We start from the raw sequence: 25,134 nt of genomic DNA on the forward strand, positions 1-25,134 counted from the left end.
ATTTATTCACAAAACAAAGTTAAGATTGCAACCCACACCAAACTAACTGGCAAACAAGCAATGGTGCACGCTACTCAACTTAGAACCATCACTTGTGAAGGCCTCCCAGTGTAATGGCTACTTTATGCCTTGAGGGGAAAGGGGACTACTGAGCCCCAAGACCACAATCTGTAAACATTTGTATGGAGAGTTGCCTAGAGACATGCAGGCATATATTAAAAGTGAAGCTTGCTCTCTAATTGCTTGCCTTGACTTGGTGGAAATGAAATGAGAGGCCTTAAAACATGTGCTGCCTCATGATGCAGGAAATAATGCCATGTCTAACATCTCTGTTGCAGACGTAGGCAAGGAACAGTTTGATGCTTCCACCCCAGTTGTCCCAGACACCTGAAACTGTATATAGAGCTGGGGACCAGTGTGTAATTTGGAGGGGTATGTCACAAGCTATATAAGGGCACTTCCAACAGAAGACAGGGGCAAATCTAATTCAATGGAAGACTCTGTGAGACCCCTTACCAGATTCCCTAAACTTCCCCCAGAATGTACGCCTTACTCAATTATTCTTAAAGATGTTCTCACACTATCCCCTAATTCCAGTGAAGACTTTTTGGCCCTGAAAAATAAAGCTACGCATTATATTAAAACTAACTCTGGATGGTCACAGGACTTAGCACAAAAAGTCTTGCTGGTGAGACAGACCACATGGTTATGCATACATCCCAAAGGTTTTCCCAGTGATTGCGCATTATTCAACTTCAAGACCCCTTTGACTACCCAGTTGTTATTACGGCACCTAAAGAAGACTCCTTCATTGAGCCTAATTAAGGCGCATTCCTTAGGGTATTTTCTTTAGGCCACTTACTTCCTCTAGCCTCTCTAGGGTTGCTAATCTAACTGATGGCACAACAGCCAACCTTGGACAAATCTCCTACAACCAGTGGCGGCTGGTACCATTTCAAAGTGGTGAGCGTAAAGAATAGTGAATAGTGAAACGTGCAAGTCTGACATATAAGGAGTGTTGGGGGGGCATCCTCCGAGATATTATCAGACTGAAGACTAAGAAGTGTAAAAAAAACAACAAGACAACAGGCCTTTTCCATCTTTGCACCCAGCATCTGTAACAACATCCTCATTTCCATCAGCACCACCCCAACACTGCTGCAATGTAGGAAAGATTTGAAGACACACTTCTTTAAAGAATAGACATCAAAATGCAGTAAAAAAAAACAGCTGCCCCTCCTATAACTCATTGACTGTATGCTTGGCTTCGTCCTGTACAAAACTCCTCTGCCTTTTTTGGCCAGATTCCTGCTTTGCAAATAGTACACACACACATACATCAGAGTCTAAAGGGGTGAATTTAAGACGAGTGACTGATTGGGTGCTCACTGTATATCATGTCTGTATATACCATCACAGTGTAATCACCCTTCAACCCCTCAAACAGGCCCTAAACATAGAGTCCTAATAATATTCAACCTTAACCCTGAGCACACATTTTCTGTACTGTGCAGGCGAGTGCGCTTGCATGATTAAACTTCCCTGCGTTCCGACCGCGGTCCTATCGTCCAGCAGATAGGACGGCGGTCGGAACACGTGGAAGTTTAATCGTGCAAGCGCACTCGCCTGCAGATATTATTTTACGGAACCTCCAAGATTACAAAGGGACATAAATAAGGTAAAAAAAACTCGCTTTGACATCGAAACGAACTGCACGGCGGACACAGATACATTTCTAAAATAAATGGAATAGAAACGTAAACAGAGATACCAAGGGGACGGAAGTAGAACCAGCAGCAAGGTTTTTCTGTACTTTTCGAAAAGAAGAGAGAAAGCCTTGAAGAAGTCGTGGGTTAATTCTTACCCGATGAAACACGTATTTGCTAAAGACTTAGAGCCATATGTATCAAGCATTTTTCCCATTTGCAAACTGGCAGATTCTCAGAATCGTCCCGTTTGCAAATTGGAAAAAGCCTTTTGGGATGTATCATCCCAAAAGGTCATCACAAAATAGAGAATTGTAAAATTTGCGATTCTCTATTTGGCGAATGCAATTAAGGAATTGCAAATTGTGATTCCTCATATGCAATTCTGGAAGCACCAGAAATTCGCTATTTGGCTTTAAGGAATTGCAAATTGCCACCAATTTCAAGTTCGTGGTAATTTACGATTTCCTTTAAAAAATCACTTTTTTGATTTTTTTAAAGTGCCATATGTCGCAAATACAAGCCCTTTGGGCCTGTATTTGTGAAAAATGCGCACACATGCATATTTCAGGGGTGCAACAGGGTGTCCTTTTGGCACCCTTGCAATCTTGAAATTGCATTCTCAATTTTCGATTCTCTAATTGGTAATCGCAAATTGAGAATGTCTTCCCATTCATTCCTATGGGCCTCCTAGCTCTTAGGAATGAATGGGAAGGTATTCCTTATTTGCAAATCGCAAAATTTTTAGCACATCCTATATACATTTAATTTTGCGATTCTCTAATTGCGATTTGCTAAAAAAAGCTATTTGAGAATCGCAAAACTCTTTTTTGATACATTGGGCCCTTAGTATATTATGATATATGCTGCCTGTTCTTATTGACGTCGTAGCCTGATGATAGCTTTTAAACGCTTTTAAAATATCATTTTATTTGACCATAAGGGAAATGTAACAAGATTGTATGTTTTTAAGGAATTACATTTCCAAATAAACATTTATGAAAGAATTATGAATGGCTCAAATAGGGACTGTTTACCTGCTGATTGGCATGGAGATGTCTATTATTTACACACAGACATTTACGTTCCTAGAAAGAGGTCATGAAACAACAACGGCCTGGATCTTCCCTCATGGAAGATGATGTAGCAACACAGGACAAAGGTGAGAAAGCAAGGGTGAGGGGTTAGAGTCGAAGCCATCTGTAGAAAGCATTCAGAACAAGCATTTGCAATGCAATAGGTCTCGCATTAGGAAAGTTTGAGCTATTGGTATTGTAAATGACATTTTTTATTTATGTGCTGGTATTGAAAATAGCGAAATTAATAGCTTTGTCATTTACAATGCCAATAGTTTCAAATTTTGCAAATGTGAAACCTATAGCATTTGTAATGCAATATGTGTTGTATTTACGTGACTTAGATGTATTGATATTACAAATAACAATGGTTTTTACATTTTTTAATTAATACTTAAATAAAAGTTATTGTAATTTATAATGGCAATAGCACTATTATGCAAGGAGGACCTAGGGGAAATGGCGTGTGCATCATCCCCTGGAAGTAGTATAATTTGTGAGAAACATGATGAGCGCCAGAATAAAAATGTGTACAAAAAAGCCACTGGTAAACCAGCGCGAGCAAATCAATGGAGAAGTATGTATGAAGTACATATAGCTACAATAAACATCACGCAGTTTTGGCTCCCGTGCACATATGCTTGAAATTTAAAAATGCATAAATGAATTTTAAAAAAAAGTTTGAAGGGGAAATGAAAGACTTCCGTTCCCAGCGCTGTCAATTTGCCACTTTTCTTCTACACTAAATTCATGCATGGTAAAAAAATGACGGTGAAAGAAAGAAGACGAGAAATTTCTCAAGTTGAAGCTGCTTCGATCAGCGAATTAAACCACCAGCTGAGAGCAATAAATTACCACCACAGAAGCATAACTAGGAAGATTCATGGGCCGTTTTCAAAACCCTGCGTGGTGGACAAAGAACTGTGGAGGAGCCAGCCCAGATTACTACTATTTATTTCATTAAACACCTGCAGAAACGGCTGAGTGTGTGTGCGCCACAGAACACAAGCAACAGCACTGACAACCCCCAGAGGAGGCCCACGCCAGAGAGTTAGAAGGACCGGAGTCACACAGGCAAGCAGGTCGGATGACGTCTGCTAGCCGTAGAGATGGAAGAAAGACCGGGCTACCATGTTACATGGGGCCAGAGCGAACCGCACAGGCACATTCATTGCATCCAATGTCATGCGCTAAGTCTAAAGGGGCATACATAAACGATTACGCACTGGCAACACCAGTTGGTCAAGTCCTGGACAGCGTGCAATTTATTTGAATTACTTATGCAAAATAAATTGGCAGAAATATAAAAATAAGGGATTGACGGATAGGACAGGCACACAACAGTTAAAGTGTTTCACAGTAAAGCATTTATTTGTAGGCGGATGAGCTCATATCAGAAAAAAAATGTCGTCACTCACAGTGCTGGACAGCCAATAAATAAAGTTGACTAACCTAAAATTGCCCTATGTTGGACGACCTCAGACAGAGTTACAGCGAAACCGAAAGCAGCTCTCAGGACTGGGCTGCGACTGAGGGCAGGGGCTGCCCGCGCATGCGCGCTCTTTGCTGGAGAGGGAGCCCCGGCGCTAAGGCAGCTGAAGTCCCGGGTCCCGACCCGATTGACCACCAGCGCTGTGGAGCTCCCACGCCGAGACACACCCAATGGCTGCCGAGGGAGAGAGGGACACGGACGAGGCAGAAAGAGCACGGTGAGTGGGAGGGGGGGTTGTATCTGTGTGTGTGTGTGTGTGTGTGTGCGCGCCCGTGAGTGGTGGGGGTGCGTGCATGGCTGTGGGGGGGTGGGGGGGGGTGCATGTGCGTGTGTGGCTGTGTGTGCGTGCGCTTGTATGTGCCTGCGTCTGTGTGTGTGCCTGCCTGTGTGTGTGCCTGACTGCGTGTTTAGGTGAGAATCAGAGGCAGGGGATGTGCACGGCGACGTGCGCGCCCTCGAGGAGGAATCTGAGACAGCGAAGCTCGTGCTTGAATGCTGTCTCACATTCCCCCAGACACGCCAGCAAAAGATGTCTTCGCAGACAAAAGCAGCTTCGCATGCTTTTTAGGTCTGCTCGACCTAAAAAGCGGAGCATCTCGAAGAGCATTCCAAATTGCATTATGGGTGATGAAATCATAAATTAAGTTTTGTTTCTTCTCATAAAGCTTCACTATGGTCAGGTGTGAGTGCAGCAGGTCTGCTGTGAACCTTAGCGTGTGGAGTTACCTTGAAGGAGATGAACAGTGTCCTCTTTGTGGATAGCACCATCTTGCACCGGAGACACTGCTAGCCCAGAACGGGTCACTGTGTATTGATAGGGCAATACATTGCAATTGATGAAGTTGATAAAGAAGTTGTAACTATGAATACATTGCACTAGTTTGAATGACGTAAATAATAACTGGGAACCTATCCAAAGATGATGAATTACAGTAATGAAGCACCCAAGAGCGCTGTGGTGCCAGTGCACTCTGGGACTTATGAGTATAGCTGTCTGGTAACATATACTTGTGTGTCTGTGGTTGGAGGACACACCAGGGGAGCACAGCCTCACTCCAGCACAATTCCAGTGAAGCAGGATCACGACCTGTTCGTGTGCAGTGCAAAGGTCTGATCTTCAATGTTACCAGCTAAGGAATGTAAAAATATGCTGGCTCCCATGTGGCCTTGAAACTGGGGGAAATCTCATTTAAGGGCTGAGTAGCGAAACTAAGAAGCTCACCAACCACCCTGCACGGTTTGTGCCTCAAATGTGAGGTACTGTTTATGGTCATGAGGTGCACATTGATCCCATAGGTGGCTGACTGTCTCTATTCTTTCCGAGCTTCTCTTTGGTGCTGGTGCATTTGAAAACATGTAAACCTGGTCCTACTATACTCCAGGCAATTATATTCACAGTACCTCCAGTTGGCTCACTGGTGCGGCTATTCTTAACCTCACACTCAGTCAAAGAGTCTGCAACAGGGTGTGCCTATGTTTAAAATGTCCTCATAAATTCTCTGCGTGTCATTCACTATATGTCTACACTCCCTCTATTCAAGCTATGCTTGTGCAACCCCGTGTGTGAGTGCTGAAAGGGAAAGATCCAGTTAAATCAAAGTAGAACAAGATCAGGAAAAAATGTGTGGTAGATGGGAAGGTACCTCACGGGAGCAACCACCAGGGAACTGCTGACAGGTTCTCGTCAGTGTGTTCCACTTCTCATCATTGGCTCCTTCCCATCATAAATAAACAAAAATGCAAAGTAGGAAAAAAGGAAATTTAGTTAGCTCAAAAGTGTATTTCCCTACCCTAACCATGTGCCTATACCCCCATAGACATCAACACCGCTATTCAGTGTGATCCTGCTTTAAAAATGGAGTTAGAAATCCCTAGCTTCTTGAACACCTTGATTCTGCGCTGAGTTTCTACTCCCACTAAAACCAACACTCTACCGTTGTGCTTCGTTTTATGTTATATGAAGCCAACATGTTTCATTGCCTGTGTGAATATCATCGGCAAATTCATCAGTGCTGGGGGTGTTTTCTTCACACACCGCCGGTCACCGCCGGCGATGAAATCTGTAGACATATATGACATCACCAGAGAAACACAGCAACACAAGACATGTAAAAAAACAACAAAGAGCGACACACATTAGTTGGATGCCCCCCTCATCTAGATGGATATATTCCCACCTGTCCCATGGATATATCCAAATTCATTACCTGTGTCTCTTATGTGGCTCAAGTACCTGGGGTTGTAAGTTTTCCCATATTTTTAAAGCTAACTAAATTTCCTTTTTTCCTACTTTGCATTTTTGTTTATTTATGATGGGAAGGAGCCAATGATGAGAAGTGGAGCACACTAACGGGAACCTGTCAGCAGTTCCCTGGTGGTTGCTCCCGTGAGGTACCTTCCCATCTACCACACATTTTTTCCTGATCTTGTTCTACTTTGATTTAACTGGATCTTTCCCTTTCAGCACTCACACACGGGGTTGCACAAGCATAGCTTGAATAGAGGGAGTGTAGACATATAGTGAATGACACGCAGAGAATTTATGAGGACATTTTAAACATAGGCACACCCTGTTGCAGACTCTTTGACTGAGTGTGAGGTTAAGAATAGCCGCACCAGTGAGCCAACTGGAGGTACTGTGAATATAATTGCCTGGAGTATAGTAGGACCAGGTTTGTGTGTATAAAAAGTTGTGATTGGAGGGTACCTGAGTCTGAATATTTCCCTCTGTGCTCCTTTTGTGTATGGGCATTTGAAAACATGACCAATTGTTCCTATATGCATGCAAGGCCTCTATGGGAGCAGTGCAGATGTCAAGTCTAAATTGATGTGGATGATCTTTAGATGAGACGTTTTGGGGTGTGCTTGTCAGGTGCAATGAGAAGAAGCATTTTACTTCATCGGGGATGGCTGCTTCTTAAGGGGCCAGCATGAATCTTCTGTGTCAATCTTTTAGTTAAACGTGTGATTACTTTCAAGCTTTGTTGGTGTGTGTCCAGATACGTTAATTATACAGAGTCAGCCCAGTCAGTTGTTATGTTGGATGTTGTTTCAGGTGTGATTTCCTTCATGTTGTCTGCCTTCATATTCTCATCCATCTAAGCTCAGTATGTTCCGCTGCCAAAGAGTGTGATATTTTACACTTAATTATAGTATTGGTGTGGGGGCAATCAGTGTGCCGTCTCTTATTTGAACTTGAAATTTGTACCTTCATCCTTCTTCTGTTGTTTGGGAATGGTGTGCAGGGTTGTCACCTTACACCTCAATAGCAGTGCATATGGAATGTACAATTATATTTTGCACAGATTCTGGGTCAAACCCCCTTTAAGATTGCCAGAGGGCACGCAGGGGTTACTGGGCCCAACTAGGGCGGTTGAGGTCTTTTACTCCTGATGTCCCACGGCCTACTATGGATCCTGAGTAAGGTGGCCAAGTACCCCTTCTGCACTTGACTCTCAATGGTAGCTGAGGGTGAGCAGTAAAAGGCTTCATCGCTGGGGAAGTGTAGATGCAGGTTAGTGAACACTCATCGTAACTTAAAGAGCACACAGCAAAGTCAATAAATCAATGTCAAGTCAAATGCTTATTTTCATTTTATAAAGAAGTATTTTCTTACTAACTCTATGCATTTAAAGAAGTATTACGACATTCATAAGCAATAGCACAATGACCTTCAGGTTAGCAAACTAGTGTTTCACTGGCAAATCCCTGTCCCGCCTGCTCCTCGTAATGTGGTCAGGGTTATTTCACATTCACTGGTGGCCGTATCCAGGGAATGCTCACTAGTAAGCCTTACTCAAGAGTCCACCCAGATTTTTAGAAACTAGTCAAAAGTGTATTTGGTGTTGCCGCACCTTTAGCAGGGAGTCCATAGTGGTCAAGTAGGCCTGTAACAAGTCTTACCCGCTCCAGCATTAAGGAACCATTCCGCACCTTAGTGGGTGCCCCGACTGCGAGTACTCACGATGCCCCAATCCTGTTCAGTTGAGTCAGTCTGCACACAGGAGGTGTGGCCGCACCTGGCATGCGCAAGTTCTCCAAGCACTTACGTGGCCAGCTCCAGCAGTAATCAGAGGTGCTCCAGTGTGTCCTTCTGCACGGCAAATTCAGTGCTCCGCTCAGGGAAGGGGTGTTGATCCTAGCACTCTCAAACTGGTTCCAGCAATGTGGCAATGCACTCACGGTGCCCTTCTCAGTTCTTGCTGTGGATTGGGGGCAATACTTAATGCTTAGTTTGACCCACTTGTCACAGCCTTCAGTTCTCGGGTAGCGACTCGAACTTCACACCTATTTAGTAAATGCAGCCCCTCGTGGTGTACTGGGTTGCCACAGCATCTTCATACGAAGAGTCAGACTTCACAGGCAGTCAGTACCATCATGGCCCCTTCCGGCATTCGGGGTCGCCGCTAAGGCCACACTCAGGTCTTGTTGCTTGTTGGCAGCAATACCTTCCACATCAGCCCCTCATGGCATACGGAGTCAGCACAAAAATGCAGTATGGCCTTCAAGTTCCCCGCACAGCACTCAACTCATGGCTATCTTCACGGTTGCCCTCTCCTGGCACAGGGGGGTCACCAAAGTAATCTGCACACAGGCAATGACCCGTTTGGTGCAACAGCCATCTCCTCACACTTGCACTGGGAGTCCTCTCAACAGGGTTCCCCAGTGGGACTCACTCCTTCCAACACTCTCCCATCACTCGCAGGGCATACACGTCTTGAGAAGCAGGCTGGCACTGGTGCTCCAGAGCAGGTGGTCTTGGTTTCCCTGGGTGATGTACCCTTACACACCAGGATGACTAACAGACCTTGGGTCCCAGTCCTGCTCACAGGCAGAAGTCATTCAAAGCTTCCCCTCCTCACACAGCCCATCCAGCTGCTTGGCAGAGGATAATTCTTTTGGGTCTTACCCTCCCCTTCTTATAGTCAATTCCCAGACACAAAATGTTATTTAGGGTCTGGGTCTTTGACGTTTTCTGTAGGGGTTCTGCTTATTTTGAAGTGTACACTTTCTCTTCAACGTCTTGAAAAGATATCTGTCACAGCAGGAGAGACTCCAAAGCTGCTAGTCCCACAACACAGGCCAAGGGAGTGACTAGAGTTTAGGCCTTGATGTCAGCAACTGTGATATTTGCATCAAAGGTTTAATCTCTGGATCCCAGCCCTACTCTTTATGATTCCCTTGTCAGCCCCATGTCCTTCTTGAGATGTGTCCAGGTCCCTCCCTTGTGATCTCTTACTGAATCCATGAGCACCCTTTAAAGTATACAGGGGGAATCGCTCTCTCCCTTCTCCACTGTATCCCACCCAGCTAACAGGAATGAAGGAATACACAAATCTGTTTTAAGCAATTCCACTACTACTCATGTCTTCACCAGTCAGACCTGGGCTTCCCAAAATGGAACCCACTGTCCTCCATGTAATGTACTATTACAGGCCCACTTTCACTCAGTGTATACACACAGCACGACAGTAACCAGTACTGTTACCTCACGTATTGTGCCACCCCAGAAGCACATACATTAAGCATTCACATTCTCTCTGCACACACTGTTCAATACTGTAGTCTTTGTTATATTGTATCTTAGTGTGCTACATTCAAACACTTACAAAGTTAGCCACTTCACCCATCATGTATTTTACTTCTTGCAAGCACACATACTCGTAGCACATGCTTTACCTATGTACGCACTGCACAGCACTACCTCCCTCATGCAATATATTTGTCATGAGTATACATATACCATGTATTTACCATGCATGCAATGAAAACACTGGTCTTTCCCTGTACTTTACCCTTCCATGGCACACGTACAACCAGTGCAGAATCAACACTCCTGCTATTTGCAGCACTCTACAACCAACTGATGTATGCCCAGGAGTGAGTTAAGTGCACAGCATAGGAACTTTTAAAAAGTTGAGTGAGCCGGTAGGCCTCACTCCAGTGACACAGCTTTAAAAGGACCTCTTGGCTCTTACTGATCACTACATGCTATACTGCCACCACCGCGAGCATGCTGCCTAACTCCTGGTGAAGGTAGTAGACTTCCACCACTATGAGGGTAGCATTTGGGAACCCCTTCCTGGCCAACAGGACAACAATGCATGCAACAGGCTTCTGACATGGCAAACGCACATGATCCCTGTTTGCCTATGACATCAAAAATCCGCAGTAGGGATCCAGACAACAGTCCAGTTGGGCACTCAGGTCACAAAACACTGTGACAAGCTTATGAAGGCAGCATTTTCAATACTGGGTTTGGATGAGTCTGTGTTCCAGTGTTTGTTCATGTGCACCGAATTTTACCAGTCATAGTTCCTTGTCTCTTGTTTGTTACTTGACAGATGTGGTCATGTTTGTGGATTTGACCGTTTATGGCGAGAGTTGTAGGAGCATCATAATGTGTGGTGAATTTTGATTGGTATGTTCTTAAGGGGCCTGGTTCTACCATTTTTGCCTGTCACGTTTTTTGAACCTCGTTTACACTAAACATGCGTTTTGTTATCTATCCATTTGCTTGATTGTCGAAATGAATGCAGCTCGGAATTGACAGAGCTGCTCAATCGTCCTCGATCAGACAATATGTCAATATGTCAAACTACAATGCACATATTACTTTGGATTTCTGCAGCAGTGAAAGCGTGGGGCTTTGTTTTGACTAATAGATGCTGTTAGAGAAGTGTGCGAATCAAATTGTCCGTGCTTGGTAATATAAGCACCCATGTAGTAGGTAAGACGCAACCTTATATGGAAGCAAAGAATAGGGTGACCTTCACAAGCGCCTTAATGGGTTTAAGCATTGTCTCCTGTTGTATTGTTTTTCTGGGAACCCCTAAAAAGTAGTAAGGAGGGATAAAACGTGTACTGAACAACCTATCGATGGCGGTGGCCACTGTGGAATACATGCAGCATATTTCCCTTAACCTTGAGAGACGACTCCGGCTTAAGCTGGAAGAAATGGTTAAGTTTGGGGCTCTCACCTACATCTTCAGCACAGAAAAGAGAAAGGGACCTGAACACTGGCTATCCAGAATAGTGGAACAGGTGCTTAGTAAGATTGGGAGATTGGGAGACAGATGCCTGTTGAGGGTACCTCAAGCAAAGATAGCCTGTGTGAAGGTTACGGTATTGGCTACCGGATGAGTTTAGGAAATCTGATATTACTGTCACCTTTACAAGAAATCCAGAACATGGTAGTGTTTATGGATCTGTATAGAAAAAAATAACATCAGCTGTTTACGATGGGGTTTATTAGCTATATTCAAGTGAATATGACTATTAATATGAATTTAACTATTGTTCTTGTTATATAACGATTTTTATGATCTAACAGAAAAGCCAAGTATAGATAAAAGGAATTTCACAAAGAATTTTGATACAGAAAACTCCATAGAACTTCATGATAAAATCTCCAAAATCAAGTCACCTGATTGCACCTCATATCCCTCCCACTTCTGACATCCTCATACAGATAAAAGCATTGCTTTCGCAATGGCATTTTGATTCATAATTCATTCTACTTAAGCATATAAAATAATCTTACAAAACCGTTTCCTTAATTATATCAAGTTAAAAGTTAAACAACAACGAAAGTGGAAGATGTTATGTCTTGAAATTCCAAGGAAAGCATAGGCTCTTTAAAACTGTGGATCTGCTAGAACAGGTATCAAGAGTTAAGAGTAACGACCAGAAAACCTCGTAGTCAAACCCCCAACATCTGCTCACCTTGGCCGCATCCTCGCGTGAAATGGACGGGTCGAACACAGTATTTGCCAGGAAAGCCAGGGCATCACCGGTCCTTGTGTTACCCCCTCCATAGGCCAGGTCGCGCACTGCCAGCAGCACTTCCTCAATAGTGACGTAGTCTGAAAGCTCTATACTCATCCTGAAAACAAAATGGAGATGCATAAATCAGGGTGGGATCATCTGATGCTGTGATCAAGAGGCTCCCTGATTGACATTTCCAGAGGGAACGGTAGCTCCAAGAAGGCTACTGACATTTCTAGTGAAATAGTCTTACTTACAATATGCCCAGAACGTCTATGATATTTCATATGTGACTTGGCAGCAAGGGGATGTTTGCCTCTATAAATATTTCAAATATATACTTTTTTAATAGGCTTTGCTACAAAAGAGCTAAGAATTACATGCAATTAATTAGAAAAAAGTACAGAGACCATGATGTTTCGTTAAAAACTGGCATTTTGTTCTTTACAGGAGAACATAAGAATGTATTGCAAATCCCATGAGAAACCTGCTAAAAAAACAGTAAAGGCATGCATAGCAGCAGAATGCTAAAGACAAAGGCCTTGATGGTTTGTCATTTCTATTGGTCATCTACCATCTTTATTCCACACATGCTTGTATAGTGGCAGGTTTTATAAATCACCAGTGTCATCACTAAACTTACATAAAAAGCTATTCCCTAGCCCCGGAGCCACTGCTTCGCTGCTGGTCATTTTTGTAATTGTCTATTTTAGATATGTTGAAGACAATGAGAGAAAACTACAATTTCATTAATGAGCAACGAAATAGCTAGTTTTCTGGGTTTTGTGGGGTATGTTTGATGTTTCTTTAACATTTCCATCTTTAAAGAAACACTACACAAAGTATACACTCACTGTATAGTGCTCCAAATCGAGCACATAGGGTGCAGACACAGCACCCTTGTCCAGCACCCAGTATTCCAGGCAGTGCTTTGCTAATCCGGGCACATCTGTCACTCTGCCCTGTACCAGCCACCATGCCACACCCTGGACTCATGCACCACCACACGAAGCATGCTTTCCGGCGTGTTTAACAATAGGTATTACCGAATGGTGAAAGGAAGCGGCAAATTACTTACCTGTGACTACAGTCGGATTAACAACATGAATTAAAGCATGGTTTTCGGCACAGGCCTTTGCAATGTTTAATTCTGTCCATTCCAAAGAGAGCTGTGTTGTATTGCAACATTTATATAGTGCTTCCTTCCCCTATGCGGAGCACTGAGGCACTTGCCTACCTACATTAGTAGCAACGTACACGTTAGGGTGTGTGGTTGAAGTGTCTTATCTTCATTTAAATGCTATATGGTAAGAGTTTCCATGTCTTGTGTGATGACCACTGAGGTAAGGGTATTATGCTATGGGATGTAGTGCTTAGCAGTGTGATGAATGAAGAGGTGCATGAGAGAGTTTATGAGTTCCGGAAAGATGCCAGCTTTTAGCTGCTCTCCTGGTCCTTATATGGTATTTCTTACGATCATAGTCCACTTAGCAGGTTACTTCAGTAGGTTGTTGTAGGAAACTGGAATGTTGCTGCAGTTGTACCCCCACTTTTTGCCCACCATTAGAATGACTATGTTCTGTTTTTTTTCATCTGACAGTGCACTGGAGCCTGCTAGCCAGGTTCCAGTGCCAGTGCTCTTTCCCTAAAACAAGGTAAAGTCTAATTGTGCACCAGCTGGCAAGGACTTTAGCACCCCTGTAAGTCCCTAGTAAATGGTACCCCTGGTACCTAGAGCACGGGTACTAAAGAGGATCCCTAAGGGCTGCAGCAGGTATTGTGCCACCCTAAGGGACGCACACCCAAATCCATATAGAATTCCATTGCAGGCTGCCTGAAATAGTGCATACCATTCTGAAACCACAATATGGCACACCCTGTGCGCCATGCCCACAGACACTGCATGCTTTATATGTAAGGCACCCCTACAGCAGGCCTTATAGCCCTAAGGCAGGGTGCATTATATTACATGTGAGGACATTTCTGCAGGAGCAGATATGCCCCTGCGCTTTCTAGTTCAATTTCTAGAATGTTCAAGTGGGCATCGAGGCCATCTTCAATATATGTACTGGCCACTGGTGATTACGAGTTTCTCAGCTACATGATGGCTTTATTGAAACCTATGGTGTTTGATATCAAACACCTTGTCTTAATAAATCTGTACTGTGCCAGTACTAGATGTATTATGACATACACTCAGAGGGCACCAGTATGTGACAGATTTCATGAGTTATTCAAGTCTAATCAGTGGTGATGGGTGCTTAAAAGCCGTGGACTGGTACACTACTGGGCAATGGACAGGTCCTACAGAAATCTGGTCTTATGTAAGTGTTAGACTGTCACATAGTCTAATGGAATTATTATACAGCCTGTATGAACTACAATTGCGTACCCAACCACTGAGTGTTATGGTATTAGCATGTGCCAGGACAGGTATTGTATTGTAGTTGCTTTACTGCCCTTGATGAGGCAAATAACTTATGCCAGGCAGGACCCTGCTCTGAATCTAAGCTTAACCTTTTTCTCCAGTTGTTATTGGAAGTGGTCTTGTGCTCTTTAGGAAACCCGTCAAAGCATTTACTCCAGTTTCTATGTCGCAGATTATATTAATAGGATTCAGCCATGATATTTAGTGGGAGAAGGGTTATTTTTATTTATTTTATTTAAAAAAAAAAGAATCCTGCATCTGTAGGGGCATGTTCGGTCTTCCTCAGCTACAAACAGGACATATAGAAAGGGCACAGTGGTAACTTGTTTATGTATCTAAACATTTCTTGCTGTTTTTATATATATCTCAAGATTGTCCCATAGGCATTGGAACACTTCACACAAGCACCAGGTCACATGCACAGGTTCTGATTTCACTTTTTATAGACAGGAAGAGGAAGTGGTTTGCTCTGGCCTTTAGGTCACAACCTGTATACCGAGTGGGTATTGCTGCAATAAACACAAAAAGTGGTAAAAATAGAAAAGCGAGACAGATACTCCAAATATTGATAAAATATAGCGAAATTACCAAAACTGGGGGGAAGCTGGGCGATTTCTATGCGGTCCTAGTGTGTAATATAAATTGCTTGCTAAGAAACAGACAGTGGACAAGGGTGAGCTAGGATTACAAATCGCCTCCCAGGGGTCCCACAATCATAGGACCACCAAGCAGGCATCTTGGTAGCAAACACAGACTGCTGTCAAGATTCTACTTTTCCATTGTATGTAATTACGTGTGTTATATGTGCGTTTCCCAAGCAAAAATGGTGAGGCTTAAAAAACCTCTGAGATTTTACTCCATCCACTTCTCTGCCGCGTGCCAGGGGTTAGTAGTTCTACATTTTAATGCGCAGGAAACTGCAGTTGACAAGTAGGTATCACCCTTGAAGTCTGGTTCTGCTATTGTTTCAGTTCTATTGAAAGAGAACGTGAGGACACAGTTAGTCTGATGGTGAACGCCCAAACATGGGCCTTAACACATTTGCACGTTTGTAACAAGTTTTAATTTTGGTGGGCAAACATTTTCAAACTTCCATTTTAACATGGTCACTGCTGCACTGTATTTAAACGTAAGGCTGTAACCAATAGGTTTTTACCTGTCTCTACATTGCACACAGGAAGCATCTTGAAAACACTTTTTACAGAGGTGTCAACACATTTTTCGTACAGAAACTCCCCTAAGAAGACTTACTTCACAGCAGGTCCTCGAAAAAACAACATCAACACCCATGGGTACAGTGATCGTAGGAGAGAAGGCACCTTCACAAACGTTCACGCCCAGCTGAATGCTTCCAGCAATCAGGTATAAATATTGTGAGTTAAATATAGGGGACATAATAGATGTCCCCATGGATCCATAATAATATTGTTGTTGCATTGGGCATTAGTTCAACAGATGGACTCAGAAATAACTAAATTATATTTTTAGTACGGAACAGGAGGTTCTTGCTAGTGGTAATAAATCGTTTTCTATGATTTTCTCAAAAGTTTCCAATATTGCTCCGCTTTCTGTCAGGCTGCATGTTCTCTCCTAATGGGCCCTGTTAATGTTGGCATACGTACCTTTACTGAGACACATGATAACCCTTTGCCTATTATGTGGAGGATAAAAGATAAGATATGTTTTATGTCCCATTCTACTGGTGACACATTATGTACCAAAGACAATATGTAAATCCTTTCCAATTTCACTGAGTATTATAATTTGGTTTTGGGTCTCTCAGGGAGACTGCTGTCACCAACCCAGCAACGAGGCAGCTTCAGTGCACATGTTGGTTTGGCCGTCTTGAGATGGCCAGCCAAACCCACATGCACGCTGAAGGCAGTGTCCACCGCTCACTTTCGTGACTTGCCCCACGATGTCTCCGCTTTCAAGACTCATTCAATTTGGCGAAAAATAAAACGATAATAAATACGTTTATTTATTGTTTTATTTTTTTAATTTTGAGACTGGCCGGGGGGAGGGGGGCAACGTTCTTCCATCATAGTGGAGGAGCCGCTGCTGGTGATTTCTATTTCCCATTGGTGACTTTTAAAGTTTGCACGACTTACAATTTTTTGTCAAGCCAATGTAAGGCAGAAAGCATAGGGTCCATAGAAAAGGGCTCCTCCATGTGATTTGAGCTGCTTTGGACTTCAGATCATGCATGCGTGTCCGATCCTCACAAAGATAGGTCTGTCAATATCGTCACTAATGAGCCTGAACTTTAGAAGTTCTCCTCTTAAGATGAATTTTGCCCATCTCACCAGTGCAAGAACTGCATCCTTAGTGACCTCCAGACCAGGACATCTTATCACTCTCCACAAGCTAATGACCACTGTAGGTTGAATTAGTCTTGGAGTGGACGTAAGAGCATTACGGCACATGGTACCAGATGAATACACGATTCCATCGTTCTCCATCGCTGCCTCGTTTCCCTGACTGTAAGAGCCTGTTGCGCTGGTCAACGGGGAGTTTATGGAGAGATGATGATTCTGTTCTGTTGAGTTACAGCAATAGCCCTTTTAGTATTTATCTTTGTTTCTGAGAAGGTAGCTTGCTGATCAGACTTGAAGTTCGATTTCATGATGTTTACTGTGGAATCAAGTATATCATTGTGGTTTGTGTCTTGTTAGCCAGTGGTAGCCAGACACTGATGGAGGGATGTACATGATCGGCATCTTTCCTCTGAAGAATGGCCACAACTGATAACAATTTTTTTTATCTGCCTGGTGCTGATTGTATCTTAAATGATCATTGAGTGCAATGGTAATGTTTTCACCTACTGTGAATTCTGCAGGGCATGTAGATTTGGCAGCATGTTTCCTTCACATCAAAAGGCTGGGGAACATCCTCAAGCATCGTTATCTTGACTATTTCTAGTGTGACCCATCCATGATTGGAGATCCAGTATAGACCACTGGGTTCCATCTTTCTATGTTATGAGGATGTAAGCAATTCTTTGTAGAACCTTGTATAGATTGGTGTGAGAAAAACATCAATCTTCCTCTGGATTTGGATTTGGATGCAATAGTCAGGGTCATTGTCCATGTAGTCACGGCTCAGTGGGTGGTATCTCGGCAAGAACCACCTGTGGCTCTAGTCGTGGTGTAGGTAGATGTACAACCTTCTCAGTCTACCTAAACAGGGACATCTTAAGGATTTTGAGGTGCCCCGGGCCAAACATAATTTGGGGAAAGTTTTTTTATCCACTTTCAGCTTTTGCACACCCATGATGACTTGGGCTCGATCACTGACAATCCTTTTCCTTTGCCAGCCTACACCTGGGCCCAACCCTGAAGCCAACAGTTTGTCTCTGGCTAGCCAGCATCAGAGAAGCAGAGAGATTATGAGCTTCAACAAGCCCGCTGCATGTGGTGCTGTGAACTTACATCTCATCTTTTGGGCCTGTGCATAGGGAGGGTGCTTTTTGTGTTCACTGCACTCCAGTCCCTGCTCTGTGAGCAACAGGACCTCGTCAGGTGGCACTAGGCTGTGATCGCACCGGCCTAGCAGCTTCTCCACATGGATGGCGCAATGATTAAAGGAACATATAATGCCGCACTGCACATGAAACATGGCATTCTAGAAAAGCAGAGACTGGAGGTCTGAGCAAGCCTACTACCCACAATCTATGCTGTCACACTGTAGCTAGTCTGTAGGAGCAATTTGGGTTTGCAGTGCTGATGTGAGCTTTTGTTTACTCCACTGCCTATGTGGGAAGCAACAGATATTCCTAGCCAGGAGGCAGCACGCTGTGATCGCACCACCTGGCAGCAGCTCCAAACGGACGATGCAGTCACATGGACCACACCATGCCAATCTTTACTGAACAGTAAGTGTCACATGTTGAATACAGGCAAAGGTCATAGCAACAAGTTTGACAGCCTGGGCTGGCTCAAAAAAAGAAAGTAAGTAAACAACCTGTTATTTTATATCTCTAAACAGTGGGAATATCTTGAACGGTTAATGAGAGGCCCCTCTAAAGACGGGGTTCCGGGCCACAGCCTTGAATCATCTCTGTACCTAATGGCCACTTTTGGCCATACCAATGAAATGGCTGGGTATTCAGAAGTCCATGTCTTCTTAGGAAGTGCTTGAACGCCTACAGAATGGGTTGTGCCTCTTTCTTTTCTTATGGTGCTCTCAGTACTTTGTCATCTTTTGTTCAATTCAATTCAATTAAAAAAACGTTATTTCGGTTAGTTTTAACCATCAAAGGACATAAAAATACATGAGCAATTTTAAAACAATGTATTAGTGATTATATATGATAAAATACATCGTCTAAAATTCAGAGGGGAGAAGACAATAAGTTAAGACCATAAAACTTTAAATAATTTTCAAAAGTTTAAAAAGTTAAGATAGCGTTTGATGATCCCCTTAATTTTTGAGTCTCTACAAATATATACATGTGTGCCATCTTTAAGTAAGCAGTTTCCTTCTAATAGTCCACATAGAAAACAAAAACTTGGTCACAGCATACACTATCACTGGGTTTGTTTCAGACTTCAAAATCCCGAAGAAGACTAGATAATTCCTGATGCCCAGGTTGTTACACAGCTGAATTATCCACTTTCTCCGTATGAGTGAGTAGGCTGGACAAAAGAGGGTGACATGGAGAATTGTTTCATCCTCTGTTGAACAACCAGGGCATAGGTGTACGGGCCCCCGTCCACCTATCAGTAACAGAGTAGAGGGGCAATGTTCCAAATCTAAACTGTAAGTACAGCTTCTTCACTAGAGTAGGTTGAATTACATCTATTACTTGTTCAAAGCTGTAGAGTGACTTATAATTCAGGACCGCACCAGTCAAGCTTGTAGGTGTAACTGAGCAGAATGTCTTCCTGAGATTAAAGTCCCTTATAGTGTTGGACAGAGTTTTCTTGGAAATAGTTGAGCAGGACTCCTCAGGCTTTGACCAAAAGTTTTCGTGTCCGATCAGAGCAAGGGACTGCCTTACAAAACGCAGCCAAGGAATCCTACCTGCTCCTGGGGAAGCCAGCACCACCTTTAATTCCTCCTTGTAGCTTTCCAGCTCAGGGTGCTCCACAGCCTCCTCCAATAAAGTAGTGGGCGTGAGGCAATGGCATCAGCGATGGGGCTAATATTCAGATCCAGCCTGAGTGGAACAAGTGGGGTATTTCTGGGCAGTGTTAGGATTTGCCTAATAAAGTTATTTTCTGTGGTGGTTAACTCAGTAGAAGGGACGTGCCCCCAAAGTTCTGCCCCATAAAGGGAAGATGACCTTGCTTGAACTTTAAAGATTTCAAGTGGGGCACTAACAATTTTATAAGCACAGCTTTTTTGGACTTTTAAAATCCCCCCAGTTGTCTGAATTAATTTTAAATTGGCCTTGGACATTTGTGCATCCCAGCCCATTCTATTGTTTAGAGTTAAGCCTAAGTAGTCGAAGGTTGGGACTCTTTCTAGTGGTCTACCTTCCATCATAGGATGGGGACAGTTAGTAGTGTTGGCGTTAAATACCATATACTTAGTCTTTTTTTTTTTTTTTTTTTAAATATATTTTTATTGCAGGAATCAGTCAAAAGTACATATTGGACCAGCAATATAATCACAATCAGAAAAAGCGGTACCAATCTCATCCCCTCTCGTCAAGCTTTAAGTGTACACAGCCATTCAGCCCACAACCCGAAGGTCAGGCGGCAAACACCAATGGGGATCCGCTAGAAGGTCGAAGCTGGTCCGGATGATCCATAGAACGTCATCTGCTTTTCTAAATCATCCTACAAAGGGACTAAAAAAAACTTCCCCAACAACCCAGTGAGTCAAGTAGAAACCCCCCCAACCCCGCCATCAGTGTGTTGCAATGCCTGTAGGAAAGCCTATGGGAGACCTCCGGGAAAATTCAATAAATAACTGACCTACAGTTGACTATCGGGACTCAGGACGTGCCGCATCTTCACTCTCGGAATCGCTGGGAGCGCAATAATCCCTGAGGGCCTGCACTAACGTCTCCCATTCTAGTGCTGCCTCCTGCGCTTTCTCGTTGTTCTGTCTTCTGGCCAGTTGATATCGCAGCGTGCTCTCCCCCGCCGTCCATTTCAAAAGTTCGCTGTGCCACCTAGCCTCCGTTGGACCAACCCGTGCCTTCCAATTCCTGGTAACCTCTCGTTTTGCGAGGAGAAGCCCCAGATCAATAAATTTGCTTGTGATTTTATTCTTGGGGGTATGCGGGAACCAGTGTAGGAGCCCCACCGCCGCGTCAACCGACAAGGACCTCCCCGTCACCCTATTCAAGGTGTCTCCTACTCCAAGCCAATAGGAGGACAACGCCGGGCAAGACCACAACATGTGGAGAAGGTCCGCCTCAGGCGCCCGGCACCTGGGGCATTCCGCCGAATCCACGGCAAAGTACTGTTGGATCTTCGCCGGGGTCAGATAGGCCCTGTGGAGCACGTAGAAGTGGACTAGCTGGAATCAGGCGTGGCGTGCGCCCTTCCAGGCCTGCCTCATAAGTTGTGACCAGGTCCTCTCCGGAATCTCCTTCCCTATGTCTGCCTCCCAGCGGGTTCATAAAGTGGTGAGGGGGGTCAACCCCTCAGTAATCAACCTACCATACAGGCACGTGACCGTCCTGACCGTCCCCGCGGACATCATAACATACTGGCACACTGGGGACGTAGGTGGTTCCTCCAGCCCGTTTTTCCAGTGCGCCTGGACCGCCCGGACCAGAGCCGTGTGCAAAAGGAAATCGCCACGAGGGACGTCAAAGCGGTCTATGAGCTCTTGGAAGGGCAATAACGCCCCGTCCTCATAAAGGTCCCCCACTAGCTGCAGTCCTGCGTCCTCCCAGTGCCCCAGGCGTGACCAATCTCCCCCGTGAGGCAGGGCCGTTAACATTCCCAGTGGTATTTCAGGTGCATATGGTAACCGCAACTGTCCCCGGGCGTGGGCACGGTTCCAACATAATCGAATGGTCTTTTCTTCGAGCGTCAGGTCCTGCAATGCCAGACGTTGTCGCAATGTGATGAAGGAGATAACATGCCTAGCCATCCCGGTGCCCCTCCCGGCTTCCGGGCCTCGGAACTCCCTAGCGACCTCCTGGGTGAAGGTCTGCAGCTGCGCCGCCAGATAGTACTTCTCAAAGTCCGGCACAGCAAGGCCACCCTCAGCTTTCGGCCTCATCAGGGTCTTGAGGGCCACTCTCCGGCGGCCCGAGCCCCAGAGGAAACCCACCACCATAGATCGCAGTAGTCGAAAGGTGGCCGGCGGGATCCAAATCGGCAGCGCACGGAAGTAGTAGAGCAGCCGGGGGAGTGCCACCATTTTCAGTGGAGCGATCCGCCCTGCCACCGAGAGCGGCAGGGTAGCCCAGAAGTCCATGCTACCGCGCAACGCACGGGTACAGTGAGCTATGTTCCCATCCAGGAGATCAACTGGGTCGTGGTAAATGTATACCCCCAGGTATTTGAAACAGTCAGGTTCCCATCTGATCTCCCCACCGATGTCGGGGCTGAGCGTTCCCTACGAACCGGGAACAGACAAGTCTTGGCCCAATTCACCCGGAGGCCTGAGACCTCCCCAAAAGCCGTGAGCGCCGACGCGGCCCCATTCAAGGCGGCCACCGGGTCCTCGAGGAAGAGCAACAAATCATCAGCGTAAAGCGAGGCCCGATGTGGGCCCGATGGCGTCCGCAAACCGTTAAAGTGGGCCCCTGACCGGAGCAGCAGCGCCAGTGGCTCCACCGCTAGCGCGAAGAGCAGCGGGGACAACGAGCAACCCTGCCTCGTGCCTCTCTCCACCGGGTATTGCGAGGAGATCAGAGGGCCTGCCCTCACCCTGGCCGACGCCGAGGAATACAATACCATGGTCCACCTGACAAAGCCCTCACTCAGACCGAATCGCCGCAGTACACTGCGCAGGTAGTCCCATTCCAGACTATCAAAGGCCTTCTCCAAATCCACCGAAAGGATTACCGGGCACGGGGCTTCTAAGTGCGGTTCCCCCAGTATGCGAAACAGCCTGCGAATATTCATGGTCGTGTTCCGCTTGGGAATGAATCCCGCCTGGTCCTCGTGAACTAAAGAACGCATGTGCCCCAGCAGCCTCGATGCCAAAATGCTGCTCAGGATCTTATAATCGACCGTCAGCATTGACAGAGGTCGGTAGGATGCCGGGTCAGACGATTCTCTACCAGGCTTGAGGAGGGGAACCACTAGGGCCTCGCACATCGAGCCGGGGAGGCGACCCAACCGTTTCGCCTCTCTGTAGACTATCAGCAGCCGCGGCGCCAGGAGGTCAGCGTAGGCGGAGTAGAATTCAACCGGGAGGCCATCCAGGCCCGGGGTCTTATTCCTCGCCATCCCTTTAATGGCGCCACGAATTTCACCTAGTTCGATGTCGGAGCCCAGAGCCTTCGCTACGTCCGGCTCCAAAGTTGGCAACTCCAGGGGTTACAGGTAGTCCTCAATCAAGTCGGGGTCCCTGGCAGAGCTACTACAGTACAGTCGCTCATAGTATCGCAGGTAGCAGCTCAAGATCTCTGGCTGAGTGTGCACCTCAGCCCCCTCCGCCGTGCGCATGGACGTCGTCAGATAGGTCCGGCGCGTAGGATTGGCTAGCCACGCCAACAGTGCGCCCGATCTATCCCCCTCCGTGAGCGACCTAGTAGTGTAGGCCTTGTAGTCGAAGCAGCGCAGCCGCTCGACCTCCGCGGCCACCGTCTCCCTCGCTGCCGCCGTGCGCTCCTGGAGTTCGGGGTGTCCGGGGCGGCGAAGCTCCATCTCGCGGAGCTTCCGATCAGCCGCAGCCAAGTCATCAAGGATGACTCGCCGCGTGCCCACTTTTTTAGAAATGCAGTAGCCCCTGATCACCACCTTAAAGGCATCCCATTCCAACTCTCTCGATCCCGCAGTACCCCCATTAGATGCGAAGTACTCCGAGATTCTGTCCTCCAGGTCCGCCTTAAAGACTATGTCCTCTAACATCTCCGGGCGCAGTTTCCAGGTGGGCACACTAGGGACCCCGGGAAACCATTGAAGGTCCATCAGGAGAGGGTTGTGGTCCGAGACAGTCCTGGTCAAATATTCAGACCGGACCGCCGCGGACACCAACTCCGCCGATCCCAAAAACCCGTCCAGTCGCACGTGCAACTCATGCAGGCCCGAGAAATAGGAGTAGTCTCTAGTGTCGGGATGTTGTGCTCTCCAGATATCCGTGAGCCCCCAGTGCGCCTGCCATTCCTTCCTCCCTTTCGCTACCCGGCGAACTGGGGAGTCCGGGAGGGGGGGGGGGTGCGAGCGGTCGGCCTCCACGTCCACCACAGAATTAAAATCACCCCCGAGTAGGAGGGGTCCTGAGAAGCAGTGGGGCAACGAACCTGATAACCTGGAGAGGAAGGCAAGCTGGTCCACGTTAGGTGCATAAATACAGCAAATGTTCAAGTCCCTACCCCCCAGTGTGCCTGAAAGAGCTACGTAGCGCCCCTCTGGATCCACCACCGACTTCGTAACCTGAAAGGGGACCCCAGCCCTGATCCATATAAGCGCCCCCCTTGCATACGCTGAGTACGAGGTATAGAAGACCTGCCCTCTCCATCTACGCTGTAGCGCCGCCCCTTCCGCCTTGTTGAGATGAGTCTCCTGCAGCAGCGCTATTTGTACCCCTCTACGCACTAAATAAGCGTGAACTTTGTGGCGTCTAGACATAGTGTGGAGCCCTCGTACATTCCAAGTGATGCATTTCACATTAGCAACATCAGCCATTGTCCCATATCGTCTGTTCCGGGTCCCCCCTCCAAGGCTCCAACGACGAGCGAGCAACAGTCAATGCAACACTGATGGCGGCCATTTCCCCCAACAAAAGAACAACAACCCCCGTTCGAAACAAACCCCTACCCACCCTCCCCAGAACAGGACCCAAATAGTGCCATCTAGTTCCCATCAAAACCATACCCCAAACTATCCCACAATCCCCGACTAACCCTGCGGTCGCCACCGCAGGAAGGCCTTAAGGGCTAGGTGCGGGCTGGGCGCCGGTAATGGGCCCTCGTTTCCCGGACTGCCGAGACTAAATTGAGCCCAAAACAAAAAGCTATATCCTGATCGGGGCTCCCCCCCTTCACCGGAGTTCATAATCAATCGCCTTCCCAACCACCCCCGCTGCTAACCCCCACCCAATTTGAAGTAGCTCACCCCGTCATCCCTGTCCATTCAATATGTCCTCAGCTGAGTTCGGAGTTATCACCGGCGTGTGGATACTATCGGTATCCGAGTCCTCAGTGTCTGTTGGTGCCCCCTCGCCTCCAGGGTTCGATTCCTCAAGAATGGGGCCACCTAGTGACCCCGATAGAGTAGACACCATCTCCAGCACTCCCTTCCGCTCCGCCATTGTCTCCACTGTCGAAGGCCTGCCCGTCTTGCCACGGCGGCTGCGAAGTCTTTTGGACCGTCGTTGTTGCCCAGGTTCCACGGCCAACTGTGACGAGGAGCTGAAGCCATCTTTACCCGCTCTATAGAGTTCAAGCCAGTTGCAGACTTCCTCCGGGGAATCGAAGAACTGGGTCTTGTCATCAACGATTATGCGGAGCCTTGCAGGGAAAAGGAGCTAATATTGGATGCCCTCGCTCCGGAGTTCGCGCTTGATCGCCAGGAAAGAGGCCCG

At 46.2% G+C, this 25,134-nt stretch overlaps 1 protein-coding gene across 1 annotated transcript in view; it reads right to left on the bottom strand.

Moving 5' to 3' along the window:
- Nucleotides 1-25,134, bottom strand: part of LOC147751045 (collagen alpha-1(XIV) chain-like) — a 525,617-nt gene that overhangs the window by 185,904 nt on the left and 314,579 nt on the right. Inside the window, exon 4 of the mRNA XM_086932176.1 lies at nt 12,000-12,159. Coding sequence (XP_086788302.1) covers nt 12,000-12,159 — 160 coding nt within the window. The remainder of the gene's footprint in view (nt 1-11,999; nt 12,160-25,134) is intronic.

The sequence above is a fragment of the Lissotriton vulgaris genome, chromosome 1_1 (genome assembly GCF_964263255.1).
Source record: "Lissotriton vulgaris chromosome 1_1, aLisVul1.2, whole genome shotgun sequence".
Lineage (NCBI taxonomy): Eukaryota > Metazoa > Chordata > Amphibia > Caudata > Salamandridae > Lissotriton > Lissotriton vulgaris.